The sequence below is a fragment of the Moschus berezovskii genome, chromosome 28, assembly GCF_049115385.1.
Source record: "Moschus berezovskii isolate FMDL1 chromosome 28, NW_MosBer_1.0, whole genome shotgun sequence".
NCBI classification, from domain to species: Eukaryota; Metazoa; Chordata; class Mammalia; order Artiodactyla; family Moschidae; genus Moschus; species Moschus berezovskii.
The window spans coordinates 18,198,380-18,214,411 of NC_142487.1; the positions used below are offsets into that span (position 1 = coordinate 18,198,380).

Below are 16,032 nucleotides of genomic sequence, written 5' to 3' on the forward strand. Positions count from 1 at the left end.
AACTAAAGGAAAAAAACCTTAGATGAAAATAGGCAATTAAAGAGTTTAAATTATAAAAAAAAAATCACAGCAGCACAAAAACATGAAATCAAAGATAGCATATTCCATTAGAACACAGATTTATAAAAGTTTAGCTTTTAACATGGTATCTTTCAGCAATGACAAGTTCAGGGCCATTGTCTCTATGGGCTTAAACCAGAGCTCCTCAACTTTGGCACTATTTTCATTTAGGACTGATAGTTGTTTCTTTGGGAGAGGGTCCTCTCAGCAACATTCCTGACCTCTAGTAAACCTTCCTCCTCAGTTATGACAACCAAAACTGTATTCAGACAGTGCCAAATGTCCCTTAGGGGCAAAAATCACTGCTTCACTGATCTCTAAGCAGAATCAGCTACTCAAAATATGCTAACACAAAAGATCATGAATTCAGGGGAAGAGGTGGCTGATAAATAAGTAACAGATGTGAATGTACTTAGTGCCACTGAGTTGTACTCTTAAAAATGGTGAAGACAGCCGTCTGGCTCGGTCGGGCCGGGGTGGGAGCGCGGCGTGGGACGGCCGGGCCCAAGGGCTGCGGACGGCGGCCTGGGAGACCAGCAGAGTACTTAAGATTTCATGTATTTTTGCTGAACTTGTTAAAAAAAAAAAGCGCTTGGGATGATGGATTAACAAGAACATTGAAATTCTGTGAAAAGTTTCAAATTGGAGCATATTGAATTTTCACCCTAGTCCAGCAGCTGTGCTGCTCACTTAAATACAGATGAATGAAGACCCCATTCGGAAAGACACCTGGCCAACGGTCCAGAGCTGATGCAGGCCATGCTGGTGTATCTGCAAGCATGATGAAGAAAAGGACATCCCACAAAAAACATCGGAGCAGTGTGGGACCAAGCAAACCTGTTTCCCAGCCTCGGCGGAACATCGTAGGCTGCAGGATTCAGCATGGGTGGAAGGAGGGGAATGGCCCTGTCACCCAGTGGAAAGGAACCATTCTGGACCAGGTGCCTGTAAACCCTTCTTTGTATCTTATAAAATACGATGGATTTGACTGTGTTTATGGACTGTAACTTAATAAAGATGAAAGAGTTTCTGCGCTTGAAGTCCTCCCTGATAGAGTTGCAACATCTCGAATCAGTGATGCACACCTAGCCGACACAATGATTGGCAAAGCAGTGGAGCACATGTTTGAGACAGAGGATGGCTCTAAAGACGAGTGGAGGGGAATGGTCTTAGCTCTCGCCCCTATCATGAACACATGGTTTTACATCACCTATGAGAAAGATCCTGTCTTATACATGTACCAGCTCTTAGATGATTATAAAGAAGGCGACCTTCGCATTATGCCCGATTCTAATGATTCACCTCCAGCAGAAAGGGAACCGGGAGAAGTTGTGGACAGCCTGGTGGGCAAACAAGTGGAATATGCCAAAGAAGATGGCTCTAAAAGGACTGGCATGGTCATTCATCAAGTAGAAGCCAAACCGTCTGTCTATTTCATCAAGTTTGATGATGATTTCCATATTTATGTCTACGATTTGGTGAAAACATCCTAGATGTCATCACGAACTTTACCAAATTTGTGGAACTATTAAATGTATAATTTGTAGAAAAAAAAATGGTGAAGACAGCAAAGTTTATGTTACATGTATTTTACAATAAAATACATTAATTAAAAACATAAAACCCACTGTAGACAAAGTAACTAATTGTACTGGTAAAAAATATTACCAATAGATATTTACATGCAATGTATTGTTTTATCACTTAAAGGAACCATTTATTTTTGCATCTGTACAGTATAACTATTCTTGCCATCTAACCAAAGTGTAATACTATCTCAATCATGGATTATTGTGCAAAACAAAGATAAAGAGAAGTATTAGAAGGCACATAAACCAATATGAAAGTAAGAAAGAATGGAAAAATCAGGAAAACAAAAAGAAAAAAAGTCACTTGCACTAAGAGGCTTTACTGGTACCAGAGGAGTATTACCTGGCACTCTCAGCTCTGTGGCTTTGCCAGCTGCACTCACAGCTGACCTTTAATCTGCACGGGGTTTACACAAGCTCTGAGCACTCTCAAGGTGTGTGGTCTGAATGCACCGATGTGTAAGGACAATAGTCCTTGCTCTTCTGTGAGGCTGCCACTTCTTGACTGGAAGAACCACGTTTGCTATCTCCTCGAGATAATATCCTGATACATCCTGTACCATCCTCAGAGGTGAGCAAGAGAGGCCCTTCCCTGGACTCTGCCTCTTGGTTAGGGCCAGAGGATTGTCACACAAGAAGTCCCACCGGACTCTGCCTCTTAAAGGGCATGAACATGACAAATGCACACAGACGCTTATTAAAGAACACGTGGAACCTCTGTCATTTGGGATCAGTGTTCAGGGCTCACACCGTGAGCGCTACAACTTTCAACACATACTCTTGGGACAAACAAGAGGATCAGACTCTGAGGCACCTCTTGCCCTGTGTCCTCAAAATAAGACAAAAGGTGTTCAGGCACCTTGAAAGGTCATGGGCTATAAGGTCATGACGTCAGAGACAGACAATGCCTTGGGTGGGGAGAGGAACTGGGCAGCAAAGACGTTTAAATACAAGGAAGACGAATTAGCTCGTTAATCCTACCTAAACAAGCCACTCCAGTACTCTTGCCTAGAAAATCCCATGGATGGAGGAGCCTGGTGGGCTGCAGTCCGTGGGGTCGCTAAGAGTCGAACACGACTGAGCGACTTCACTTTCACTTTTCACTTTCATGAATTGGAGAAGGAAATGGCAACCCACTCCAGTGTTCTTGCCTGGAGAATCCCAGGGATGGGGGAGCCTGGTGGGCTTCTGTCTATGGGGTCACAAAGAGTCGGACACGACTGAAGTGACTTAGCAGCAGCATCAAAGAGAGCACAAACACAAAAAGCCAACCAACCAAACAAAAAAGCCTCACATAACGCAACAGCGTTTCCCTGTTGGGCCGAATATCCAATTCCTTGCTTCTCTGTCTAATCATGGCTCCAGAGGTGCTCACAAATTAGCATGGTATGTGCAACCACTGCAGACCTGACACATGGGGAATACTTTGCAACACTGAACAAGTCACATTCCTCCTAAATCTGTGCATATGTGGGTACAGGCATGGCAAGCCTAATGGAAGACAGCAGTTCTTTTTACTGGCAACTAGACAGAGACGGAACAGTAGACTTGCAAGTATCTTAATTGTAACATACCAAACGCTTTGTTTTTCAAGAGTCAGAAATGCCAGATTTACCTAAATAATTCTGATTAAAACATGCTTCTAATATTTAAACAGATGTAGGCTACATCCCTGATGCTCGGAGGGATTGGGGGCGGGAGGAGACAGGGATGACAGAGAATGAGACAGATGGATGACATCACCGACTCGATGGACATGAGTTTGAGTGAACTCCGGGAGTTGGTGATGGCTGATTCATGGGGTCGCGAAGAGTCGGGCACGACTGAGCGACTGAACTGAACTGAGGCTACATCCCTACTCTTGTCCTGGCCTCACAAACATTAGTGGGCTTGGACACACAGAGACACAGGTAGAGCACGCTGGTCTTCTTAAGGCTCGTGTCACCCCACCTTCCTCTCATTCACGAACATGCCAGGTCCTTTCACACTAGAAGTAAATAGCTCTGGACGCTGGATATAAATTCGGGTGGAAAAACAGAATTTAAACACGAAACCATGGCAACAGGGCAAGAGTTTTCCCTGCCAGTAGAGGGCAGGGCTGAGCAGTGTGTGGTGGAGGTGGGGGCAGGGGAGAGGAGGCTGGGCGGGCATAGGTCCACGCCACACCAAGGAGGAGGAAGCTGCAGGTACCACCAAGATCTGCAGACACTGAGGGGCTTTCCCCGGTCTCAACAGAGGACCACGCTAAGGGCTGGCACACTTAGATACCTTGCATCCCCTCACAGCTCTGCAGAGAAAAGACACAGTGCTTTCTGCTTAAGGGGCTTCCCTGGTGGCTCAGACAGTAAAGCGTCTGCCTGCAATGCGGGAGACTCGGGTTCAGTCCCTGGGTTGGGAAGATCCCCTGGAGAAGGAAATGGCAACCCACTCCGGTATTCTTGCCTGGAAAATCCCATGGACATAGGAGCCTGGTGGGCTATAGTCCATGGGGTCGCAAAGAGTCGGACACGACTGAGCGACTTCACTGTCTTTCTTTTTCCGCTTAAGAAGTTTCCCATCTTCACGTTGGCGTCAATAGAAAACATCTTACTTTGTACGAAGTGAAACAAGCCACACATAAAAGAACAAGTGTCCCATGAGTCCACTTCCGTGGGGTACCTAGAAAAATCCAACTCAGAGACAGAAAGTGGGGGAGGGGTGACCACGGACTGCAACGAGAGGGGCAGATGGAGTCAGTGTTCAGTGGGCACGGGCTTTCAGTTTCGGAAGGTGAAGAGTTCTGGAGAGGACAGTGGTGATGGCAGCACCACAGTGGGTGTTTCATGGCACTGAAAACAGGTGACATGGCAAATTCTGTTTTGTATATTTTATCGAAATAAATAAATAAGCAGGCACACAACAGGGAAAAAGAAACATCTTAGAGGAACTGTGGGGGAGGGGGGCTGACTTCCTTGAACAGAGCAGAGTGCATGGGTTGCTTACTGCTAAGGTGGAAGCCCAGTGGTTATGAACATTATTGTTTTTGAAGAGAACTAGTTTATTTTCATCCTTTGCTGCTGCAGTTAAACCCACACTGCTGGACTTCAGATGGAGAAGCAGGGTGGGGAAAGAGACTCCGGGGTGCAGTTTTTGGCCAGCTTGGTGTATCAAGGATGCTTTCAGCTACAGAGGAGATTCTTCAAACCTTCAGAGTCTAGCCATCTAACTTCTGCGCTCCCAGCTCGGGTCCACAGCTCAGCTGAGTCGCTCCTAATGACAGCTCAGAGCCAGCAGTGGACAAACCACAGCCCACAAGCCACCTGGTCAGAGTCTGACGTTCAGAGCCCATTATTTCTCCAGAGCTGCTCATCTCCAGCCCTAGGCATCTCTTCTGATTACAGCTGACGGCCGTAATGGAGCAGAGGAGGGGGCAGCAGAGGGATCCTGGGAAGCTACCAGAATTAGTCACACCAGGCAGAATTCACTCTCGGCTGAGGAAGTGGGCATCTGCGCTGTTTTAGCAACACAGCAGTTCGGCCCTCCCTCCCTCTGTAGGACTCTCAAAAAACACCCACCCACTTACAAGATCAACTGAAATGAAATCTGGAATGGAAGATACGCCATTCACATGGGTGAACTAATTTTATTTTGTTTGGGGCGTGGGGTGGGAAGTTATTCAATATGATAAACATGATTCCATCTGTTGGGAATTTTGCTTCTCACCTCAAAACCAGGAGAAGGCTGATGAGGTCTGCCTGCAAGGAAGGGGAAAGGGAGGCAGGCACGCTTTGGTGTAAACACCTCCTAACAAACTGACCAACTCGCTGTCCCAGTTTTACCCAGCGATGCGCTCAAAGTTGACAGAAAGAGAAGTCAGGAGGGAAAGATGTTCAACCTCCCCACTAGTCAGTGAGTTAATCACCAACCACTGCAGGTTCACATGAGCCGGAGAAAACAAAGTCCTCTTCTCAAGCAGGTCGTTACTACCTAGAGAGCCAAGAGCAAAGAACTCGGAAGAAGGTAAAACAGGAAGACAGTAAGTGATCAGAGGCCGAGTGATGGGGGACCAGCTTTCAGCGCTCCCACAGCTCAGAGGCGGGCAGGGACCTCCCAAGCCCCAGCCTCCTCTCCAAGCGAGGCCCACTCTGCAGTCCCTCAGATCTGACCCAGCCCATGGCCAAAGCTTGAATTCTTCTGGCCGCTTGATTCAAAGTCTGCTTGTTTCCCAGTCTCCCCCTTGCAAACGCTGCACCCCTGACCTGCCTCCTTAGCCTCAGGCCCCGTCTGTCCCCTTCTCTGGTAGCTTCCAGGTGCGCTGGCCTCCCTTCCTTCCACACACCCAAAGGGGACCCACTGAGGCCTTGGGGCTCTGGCGACAACGCCTGCCTGGGCCACTCCCCGTGGCCCCCTGCAGCCTGAGTTTCACTGTCGGCTCCCTTCCACGGCCCCCTCCCCCGACACCCCCACCTCTGCCTGCTCCGCCCTCACTTTCCTCCCTGACTGCATCCACTGCCTCCATGCCTACTGCACCCGCAGGGGCTCTTTCCCATATTTCTGTGTTCACGTCCTCTGCACCTTCCAGCACTGAGCGCCCCTCAATGGTAGGGTCACAACCCATCACCCATAACCCCCCCGTGACCAGCACCAGCAAGTCTTCAAATAACTGTGACATGCACACATCACAGGGAGGGGCAATGACACGAGGCTCATGAAAAGGAAAATGGAATCAGACCTTCTAGAAGAAATAGGATTTCCTGGTGATTGCCTCTTCTTCCTTTTGAGCAAAATGATCTGAAAAATCAACTAACTAAAAAACTCTCACTGGAGCTACTAACAGTCGTGCCAGGCATGACTCCTATGTATTGCCACACAGTAACTCCTTTTATTCTCATGGTACCCTGGGCAACCCCCTGTCACAGATAAAGTAACAGGCATATAAAAATTGCTAACTTGTGCAAGGGCACAAAGCTAGCAAGGGCTGAGCCAGGATCCCAGCCCAGGCAGGCTGGATCCAGAGCCAGTGGTCCAACCACTGGACCAGGCACTGGCTCTCAGGGTGAGTGGCTCCCCGCTCATCTCCCACCAGTGCCTCATCCCCATGGAGGGAAGCCTCCTGTGTCCGCCACCCCACTGGGAAGATTCTCCTCTCAGCCACCTGGGATCTCTCAGCTGGGCACACCAATAGGCACATGTGTGTACTGTGCCATCCATTCAGCAGCTTCATGGTTTAGACCTTCACGTACGTCCCCATCTCTAGTCAGTTCACAAAGCTCTTTGCAACCCTATGGACTGTAGCCTGCCAATCTTCTCTGTCCATACGATTCTCCAGGCAAGAACACTGGAGTGGGTAGTATTCTTGCTTGGAGAATTCCATGGACACAAGAGCCTGGCGGCTACAGTCCCTAGAGTCACAAAGAGTTGGACACGACTGAAGCAACTTAGCACGCACATAGGGTGCCATCTACAGCAACAAAAAGGACACCAGGAGCTCAGACGCGTCACCGTGCAGGACACACTCTAGCTACAGTGTAGCACCCACCCCTGTTCCGCGGAGCCTGGCGCACCCATCCTCCGGGCTATACTCACAGTTTCATCTTCCAGTCGGAGCTGGAGGCTCTTGTTCCCCTCCTTGTAGTCCTTGGTTAATTCAGCGGAGCGCCACACTTCATCAGGGTCAGGGATCCAGACCCTTGTGTACTGGAAGAGTAAAACAAAAGAAGCTTAGATGATGAGACAAGCTTTCAGGTGCACTCTCTACGAGGGACCCTCAGGAGAACGTTTAAAGCCATCTCCACACATTTTCCTCCCTTCCCATTTCAAGATACAAGGTGATCCAGTACCAGGACGACAGATAAATGATAACTCACTGGATTGGTAACAGAAGACACCTTCAAGATCCTATGAGAATATTACAGATCAATGAAATTCTAATTCTACCAGGGAACGCCAAGCCTACATTTTGTTCTATCCAGAGTTTAGTTTGTTCTACCCTGGAGAAGGAAACGGTAACCCACTCCAGTATTCTTACCTGGAGAATCCCATGGACGGAGAAGCCTGGTAGGCTACAGTCCATGGGGTCGCAAAGAGTCGGACACGACTGAGCAACGGAACGAAACGGACCCAGAGTTTTACACCAGCTCAAAATATCTATGGCAGAGGGAGCACCTAGTTAGCTACAAACATGCAAAACCCATCAAGATAGTGCAGCAAGTCCTCAGAGTCCTGGAATCTCTGCTTTTGTATTTTGCATTCAGGGTCAAAGCTATTTTCCCCCAGAAGTGAAAGAAAGTGGTCAGCAAATTGAAACTGTGTTAATATATTCCTGAGTTGTCAGCAACCTCATTTTAGCTGTGCATTCTTTAAACCACAGACATATCCCCAAATCTCACCCATTCTCCCCCAGCCACCATCCGCACTGGGGATCCGCAAGGTCATTAAGCTGCCCAGATCCGGGCGGGGAAGAATGCAGCCAGTCTCCACTGAGTGGGAGGCACTGTCAATGTCACTCGGGGGCTCCGGCCCTGACCGCACGTTAGAATAGCCTGGGAGCCTTGGAAAGACCAGGTCTGGGCCCACCTCGGGCCCTGCAGTCTGAGTCCGAGGGGACCTGAAAGCTCCAAGGTGAGCGTGAAGTGCAGCCGGGACAAGCAGGGTCTGACACAGCATTTGGGTCTCCCAGTGATGTCACCTTCAGCAACACACGCCTGCCGTCCTCAGACACATCTCTCAGTATCTGCCTCACAGGCACGTGATTTCCACGGGCCTGTTTGGTTGAGAAGCTGTGAGCATAAGCACACACGCTCCCTCCACTTTATATATATATCTATATCTCCTATATCTCTCTCTCTCCTATATCTATATCTCCTATATATTTATGTATCTCTCTCATATATCTATATCTCCTATTATATATCTATATCTCCCATACATCTATATCTCCTATATACATATATATGTATCTCTCATATATATATATATATGAGATGCAAGAGATATGGCTTCAGTCCCTGGGTCAGGAAGATCCCCTGGAGGAGGAAATGGCAACCCACTCCAGTATTCTTGACTGGAGAATCCCATGGACAGAGAAGCCTAGCAGGCTACAGTCCATGGGGTCACAAAGAGTCGGACATGCCTGAGCATGTGTGTGTGTATATACATATGTATGTATATATATGTATGACACACACACACACACACATATATATATATATGTCACAAGATATTTTTAGCAAACCTTAAACTAATAACTCTTAAGAACAAGGACCAGCCAGAACGTGTGCCTGGGTCAGCATCACATACCTCCCTCATGGACAGACAGCAAAGCTCCCTGTGGCCAGTCAGGTGCTGGCTTGATTTGGGTCCTGTTTTTTTAAATTACAGCATTCTCCTCCAAGTGATCACTGACCTTTTGAAAAAGCAAGCCCCAGTCCCTGCTACACTTGCCTATTCACTATCAAGGAGTGAAAAGTCTTGAGGCAAGAAACTCAGAACACAGTTAATAGTAAAGCAAACCACCAATTTGCATCGCTGATACCCCAACTCTGGGTACAAAGCCAAAGCTGTCCTTTGGCTTTACAATGAATCAAGTTCACAGAATCTTCTCCCACCTCTGAATCTGGCCTAGAGCAAGACATTACTGTATCTTTAGAGGAAGATACTATAGAGCTTTATAGCATCTGAGTGCTATGGAATAAGACATGAAGAAAATTCGGAGGTATCTCCAGAGAAAACTGTTTCAACATTTCTCCTCCCTCGGGTGTTCTAACTTACCTCCTCCTCTGCCATTTAAGCCTGCCATCCATCCAGCTGCGGGGACTTTTAAGTTCCTGTCCCCCAGCTTCAGGACTGAGCCCCGCTATAGCCCCCGTCCCTGAGTGAGGCTGCCAGGATGTCCCCTCCAGTTGGAGGGGAGACACTGCACCCAAAAGGCTCTAACTCACAGCCTAGTCTCCATCCAATGAGAAACAGCACTGGGAGAGGCTGAAGACAGAGTGACAAATGACAGGAGGGGCAAATGCCAACAGAGAGCGAGTGGAGGTGATGAGCTGCAGACATGGCCAAGCTGGGTGATGTACCGGAAGCTACAGCCCGCACGGGACTCCTCTACCTTAACCCTGCTGTCCATGTGCCCTTCACAGGTCAGTTCACTATACGCGGCAGCAGGGAACCTCACTGCCTGGCCCTTCTGCTGTTTAATTCTTACTCTGGGAGGGTCCATTTACCTTTCCACTTACATAAATCTCCTCTAAGTAGAATGAAAACACATTTACATTTTCTGATACCAACAGAATCTTCGACTGAGCACCGAAGAACTGATGCTTTTTTATTGTGGTGCTGGAAAAGACTCCTGAGAGTCCCTTGGACTGCAAGGAGATCAAACCAGTCAGTCCTAAAGGAAATCAGTTCTGAATGTTCATTGGAAGGACTGATGCTGAAGGTGAAGCTCCAATACTTTGGCCACCTGATATAAAGAGCCAACTCACTGGAAAAGACCCTGATGCTGGGAAAGATTGAAGGCAAAAGGAGAAGGCGGCAGCAAAGGATGAGATGGTTAGATAGCATCACCAACCCAAAGGACATGAATGTGAGCAAACTCCAGGAGACAGTGGAGGACAGAGGAGCCTGGTGTTCATGGGGTCACAGAGTTGGATACGACTTAGCAACTGAACAACAACAGAATCTAACACAGCATCGGGGGCATGAGGGGACCCTAACAATACTTCAGCTCCTTGCTACTCTAAGTGAGGGCCTCAGCCGCACCACTACCTGGGAGCTTGTCAGAGATGCATAATCTCACACCCAGGGCTAAGAATGGGCTCATCTAGCACCTGCTATTCTGCCCCTGCCGACGACCTCAGTCTTCCCTGCCTTGGTACACAGGCCAGACTACAGCCTGGGCCGAATGAAGTGTGCCAACTGTTTTTATACAGCCCATGAGTTAAGAATGGTCTTTAAGTGGTTAAATGGCTGAGGGGGGGGAAAAATCAAGAGAGTGATAATCACATGCTAACATGTGAAAATTGTGTCAGAGTCTGGTGTCCATAAAGTTTTATTTGAACACAACGACAGCAGTCTGCTTAATGCTGCCTGTGGGGGCTTCCCATGTCAGTGACGGCTGTGACACAGGCCCTATGGCCCCCAAAACCTAACTATTTGCTCTCTGGCCCTTTGCAGAAAAGGTTTGCCGACCTGTGAACACACCGTTTCCTCAGCCTAGAATGTCCCTTCCTCCCCACTGTCCACGTGGGCACAGTCCAAGTTCCAGCGCCGTCTCCCCACTGAATCCTCCCTTCCCTGTGCCCAGCAGAGGCAGCCCTTCCCAACGCTGGGCTGCGGCAACCAGTGCTTCTCTTTATGGCTTTGCAATTGTTTTCGTTCATGTCAGTTTCCTCTTACTATTTCAACGTCCCTCAGATACAACATCAGGCACCTTCGTATCCCTAGCAAGTAGGAGATGCTCCGGAAATGTTTACTGAGACAGGAATCGGTGGAGAGACTTGAGTGGACACACACGTGGAATCTAAAAACAGTACAAATGAGTTTCTTTCCAAAACAGAGATAGACTCACAAACACAGAAAATAAACTTACAGTTCCCAAAGGGGAATGAGGGGAGGGATAAACTGGGAGGCTTGGATTTACAGATGCACACTGCCAAATATAAAAGAGATAAACAAGGATTTACTGTGTAGCACAGACAGTAATACTCAATACCTTGTAATAAACTATAATGGAAACGTTGAAAAGCAACACAGATATAGACACACAGATATAATCAAACCACTTTGTTGCACACCTGAAACTAAGACATTCCTGTACATTAACTAGACTTCAATTTAAAATAAAAGGCCTTGAGGGAGGAAGACAGATGTGATCGGAACTGTGGAGATGGAAAGAACTTGTCAGGGAAGGGTTTCCTTTGCAGTAGTGAAAAGGTTTGGTAACTGGATAGACAAGCTGGCTGCACAACATCGTGAATGTACCAAACGCTACTGGACTGTTCACTTAACAGTTAATCTTGTGTGATATGAATTTCACCCTTATTTAAACAACAAAAGCGGTTTTGGTTGCACATGATGCAAACAGCATCCTGTACACCTCTCTCCTGACAGGGGTACTCGCTTCTCACCTCTGAGAAAGCAGTAACATCAAATATCTTCTCTTAACAGAAAGCCATCGTTTCTATGAGCCAGATAGAAACTTCCTAGAACCAAGGTTCTGTGCTGCCTTTTCATTTTTTTCTCACCTTCAAGGAATTCCTTCCAACAAACCTGACCTCTACAACTTTTCTGTAGGCAGCAGATTGTAGGGAAGACAAGCGCCCTCACCTAACCCAATTACAGGACTACTCCATTTGTCACTATGCTGTTTGAACAATGCTTAATTCTGTCATATCAAAGTAAATAAAATAACGTCTGACCTAGTTGTTGAAGAAAAACTGCTTTTTCTTTTGGAAAGAGCCCTGTGTATTATTACCAGGAGAAGGCAGATGCTCCATCAAATGAAATGCATTAGTACCAAGAACACGTGCTCCAAGCCCAAGTTCATTCCCCCATCTCTGCAGGCCACACAGAGGCAGCTCCCTCACACTGGAGGGACTGGCTGCCTCCAAAAACTGTGCTCAACCCTGGTCACACAGGACAATCACCTGGGGAGTTTTTACAGCATCTCCAGCCAGGCAGACCCTCAGGCTAATTACATCACACTCTGGAGGGGGGGCAAACAGGCAGTGATTTTTAAAGCTCCCCAGATGCACCCAGTGTGCAGGCAGGTCTGAAAAACCAGTGGTCCTTGGAGTTTGCTTTGGTAACTGATATGCAGGGCCATATAGACCCTAATGTGCCCAGAGGCCTCTCCCCACTGCCCTGTAGTTGAACAAGAAATTTCAGCCTGAGGATTCTTCACCCTGAGTGAAAGCACCATCTGCAGAAAGCCCCAGCAAAAATGTGAAGACAGTATTGAGAGGAGTGCAGGATTTACCTGTAAATACCAACTATCATGCAATACAGTTCTGAAACGGTTTGGGGTCGTGTAGGGGTTTCTGAAGAGCTCCAGTACCACAGTCCTTTGTGTCTCGGCGCAGAAAAGAATTCAGTGAGAGACAAAGTGATGGATAAGTGATTTGTCAGAAAAGGATGCTTGTGAGGCTTACAAGTAGGGGGGTGAAGGGGTGCCGTGCCCTGAGAACTTAGTAGGCTACAGTTTTATAATCAAAGGAAAAGTGGGGAGTGGGAGAACTTCTCTGTCTCTCTCGAGTAAAGTCATGCTTCCATCATCAGCTCCTCCTCCACGTTGAACAGGGGAGTTTTCTTGTCCCTACATGGTCAAGCTCAGAGGTAAAGAATCCACCTGCCAGTACAGGAGATGCGGGTTTGATCCCTGGGTCGGGAAGATCCCCTAGAGAAAGAAATGGCAACCCACTCCAGTATTCTTGCCTGGAGAATTCCAGGGACAGAGGAACCTGCTGGGCTATAGTCTATGGGGTCACAAAGAGTTAGAAACGACTTAGTGACTAAACAACAACATCGTCAAGCTAGTTCCATGATTTTTCTTCAATGTGTGCATAAAGTGTGTCCTAGGGATCTGTAACTTACTGGGCTCACTGGGCACGCTGTAGGTCTCATGCCGCCATTGTGTTATTGTTTGGGGCATGTCCTGTGCTTCTGTTGCATGGTTTTGTTGCTAAGCGAGCCTGCTTGGTTTTGGGGTTAAGCAGACCTGCTTCCTTGGAGTAATCGTTAACTTACAGGGTCTCTCATATTTTTTCTACCTGCAGTCCCCTAGTGGGATTAACTACTGAATCACCTACTTTATCCCTTGACTCTGTCCCTATCAGTATTGTGCTTAAGTGTGCAGGCTCCAACACTAGACAGCCTGGCTAAGAATTCCAGCCACCACTCATTAGCATGGGTAAGGTGATGAACGGGCCCGAGCCTGGGCTTTCTCAGCTGTACAATGTGGGTAAACATTGTCCCTACTTCATGAAGCATCCTGAGAATTAGAGGAGATCCCACAGTACGGATATTGTAAGCATTAAGCACTGTGCCATCTAGCAGGCAGGATCTTCACGGGATTCCACAGGCGGTTAGGGGAAGGAAACCAACCCAAGGTTTTCCATGTTACTAGGAAACTTTAGGTGCCCTGCAAATCATCACACATAGGTGACTTTAAAATCAGTAACTGAATCTAGACTACTTCAGCCTCAAAACCTGAGAGGAGTGATTCTCAACACTGGCTGACATTAAGGAATTACCTGCAGATTTAAAAAAAAAAAAAAAATACCAATGCCCACGTCCCACACTTGAATAATTAAGTCTGAGAGTAGGACCCAAGCACTGTACATTTTTTTTAAGTTTTCTAAATGATGAACATGCCATCAGAGTTAGATTCACTGTTTCAGAGTAAGCCTCAGAGCCAAAGTGGACTTGAGGGAAAACAGAAGAGGCACATTGGAAACATTCACCCCATGGATCTTACACTAATATAAGTCATTTAATCATTTCATCTTAGTTTTAAAACTGAAATAAGATGAGTAGGGTTAGCACTAATATTTCATAAAGAAGAAACTTGAGGGTAAAATATACTGGACAATTTGTCAAAGTTCATAGTGAAGAGCTGAGTTCAGGGCAAAACCAGAGGAAGATCTCAGACTCTAAGTCCTCCTCTGTCTCCCCTCCCCAGCCCCCTCACCCCCTCGCCCCTCCATGGAGGAGTACTGGCTGTTTTACAGCAACCCAGGTCCCACTGAGTATGTATTTTGTACAAAGTGTCTTATTATTACACAGGAAAAAAGTGCAAATACCCATTCATAATGACATGCCAAGTTAAGTCACTAGGTAGTCTTAGAGTTAAGAATCAGACCAAAGTTTTGGCCACAACGTAGTCTTGACTTGAAGCAAAGCAGTCTGGGCACAGACTCCTAGGGATGGATGAGCAGGGACCCCAAGCCTAATCTGGTGATTGATCAGATAAACTGCCTGTCCATTTCTACTGTGTTTAGGGGACAAAGAGCGGGCATACTGCTGGCTTTATTCACGGCTGTACCCCAGCACTGACATGATGTCATGGTTAGTAGGCACTCAAACCTCTGTTCTATGATTGGAAGCGGGGCCCTGGTTGCGGGTGGGAAGGGGAGTCCTTTTGATAAAACAGAGAAACTAGGCAACAGATTTACTCAGGACATGAATTTTGTTCTAGAACTCATTAGATAAGATGCAAGATCAAGTTGGTCAACTTCCATCCCTCGAGGAGCACAGAAGCCTCCCTATTTCTCCATACAGGACCAGTCGGAGACCCAGCCCAGAGAGAAGCACCAGCAAACAACAGTGCTTCCCTGGCCTGAAGTGAGTCACCAGACAGGCCAAGGGTGTCGAGGGAAAACACAGAAGTGAAAAGGCAGGGAGGTGAGACCTGGGACTCAGATGCCGCCCAAGGCAGGAAGCATCACACACAGTGAAAGGGCAGGAGGCTGCTCCCCCAATCTCACCTGGAGCCCACGTCCAGCTACAAGGTGCAGGAGGGCAGGCTGAGAACCACGGTGCCACAATGCTACAAACACGTGTCTCTTGTTTAAAAATGGGGCTATTTACAGCTCAGTTCTTTACTGAGGTTGGGAAGACACCTAAATGCTTCTCCAAAATGTCATGTGATGTCCTCTGTGGGTGTAGGTGTCCATTTTGAAACTTCTCTCGCTAAAGCAACAGTTCTCGGAGCGGGAGGAGAGACCACACTCTTCCCTGAGCCAATGTCTTCATTTCAGCACCATCGCAAGAGCAGTTTCCCCAGTGGTGTGGAACTTGGCAGGGGGCTGCCACGTTGTAGGAACTACGACGATATCTTACCCAGGTGCCCTTTTAGCAGGAAGTGGGTCACACTTCATTCTTTTGCATCTGAAGAGTCTGAAGGACAGACTGGGCCATTTGCCCCATCTGAGTAGAACCTCCCACAATCCTTTGTATGTCTATTGAAGTCTGATCATGTTCATGGACCCAGACAAGAACTGCACCCTGAACTCAGTGGTGATGATCAGTCCCCCAAATCTGGGGTCTGAACTCAGAGCATCCCCATCAGTATGTCGCTGGGCACCCTCCCTTCCCATTGGCTGGGCTTCCCCTATGGAAGACAGGCGAGCAGGAGGTGACACTGCAGGTACCAGGTTAATACCTGGTTATTAGCCTCACCCCCCCATCACAGGCCCAGTTTCTTCATCTGTAAAGTAGAGAAATATCTTCTGTATTACAGTTGCTGTTGGGATTAAATGAAATCGTTTATATGGAACATTTAGCACAGCAAGGTAGATATTGTCACTGTGGCAGGAATTTGGGCCCTGGAATGGAGACACAGAGAACTCCCTGTAGAGAGCACAGACACGGCCAAGTAATCCCAGCAGAACACGTGCACAGGCTT

General features: G+C 47.6%; 1 protein-coding gene and 1 pseudogene across 1 annotated transcript in view; one reads left to right on the plus strand and one right to left on the minus strand.

Moving 5' to 3' along the window:
• MYO5B (myosin VB) overlaps positions 1-16,032 on the minus strand; it is a 347,287-nt gene that overhangs the window by 191,396 nt on the left and 139,859 nt on the right. Inside the window, exon 2 of the mRNA XM_055417346.2 lies at positions 7,215-7,325. Coding sequence (XP_055273321.2) covers positions 7,215-7,325 — 111 coding nt within the window. The remainder of the gene's footprint in view (positions 1-7,214; positions 7,326-16,032) is intronic.
• LOC129549845 (spindlin-1 pseudogene) lies at positions 522-1,602 on the plus strand (annotated as a pseudogene).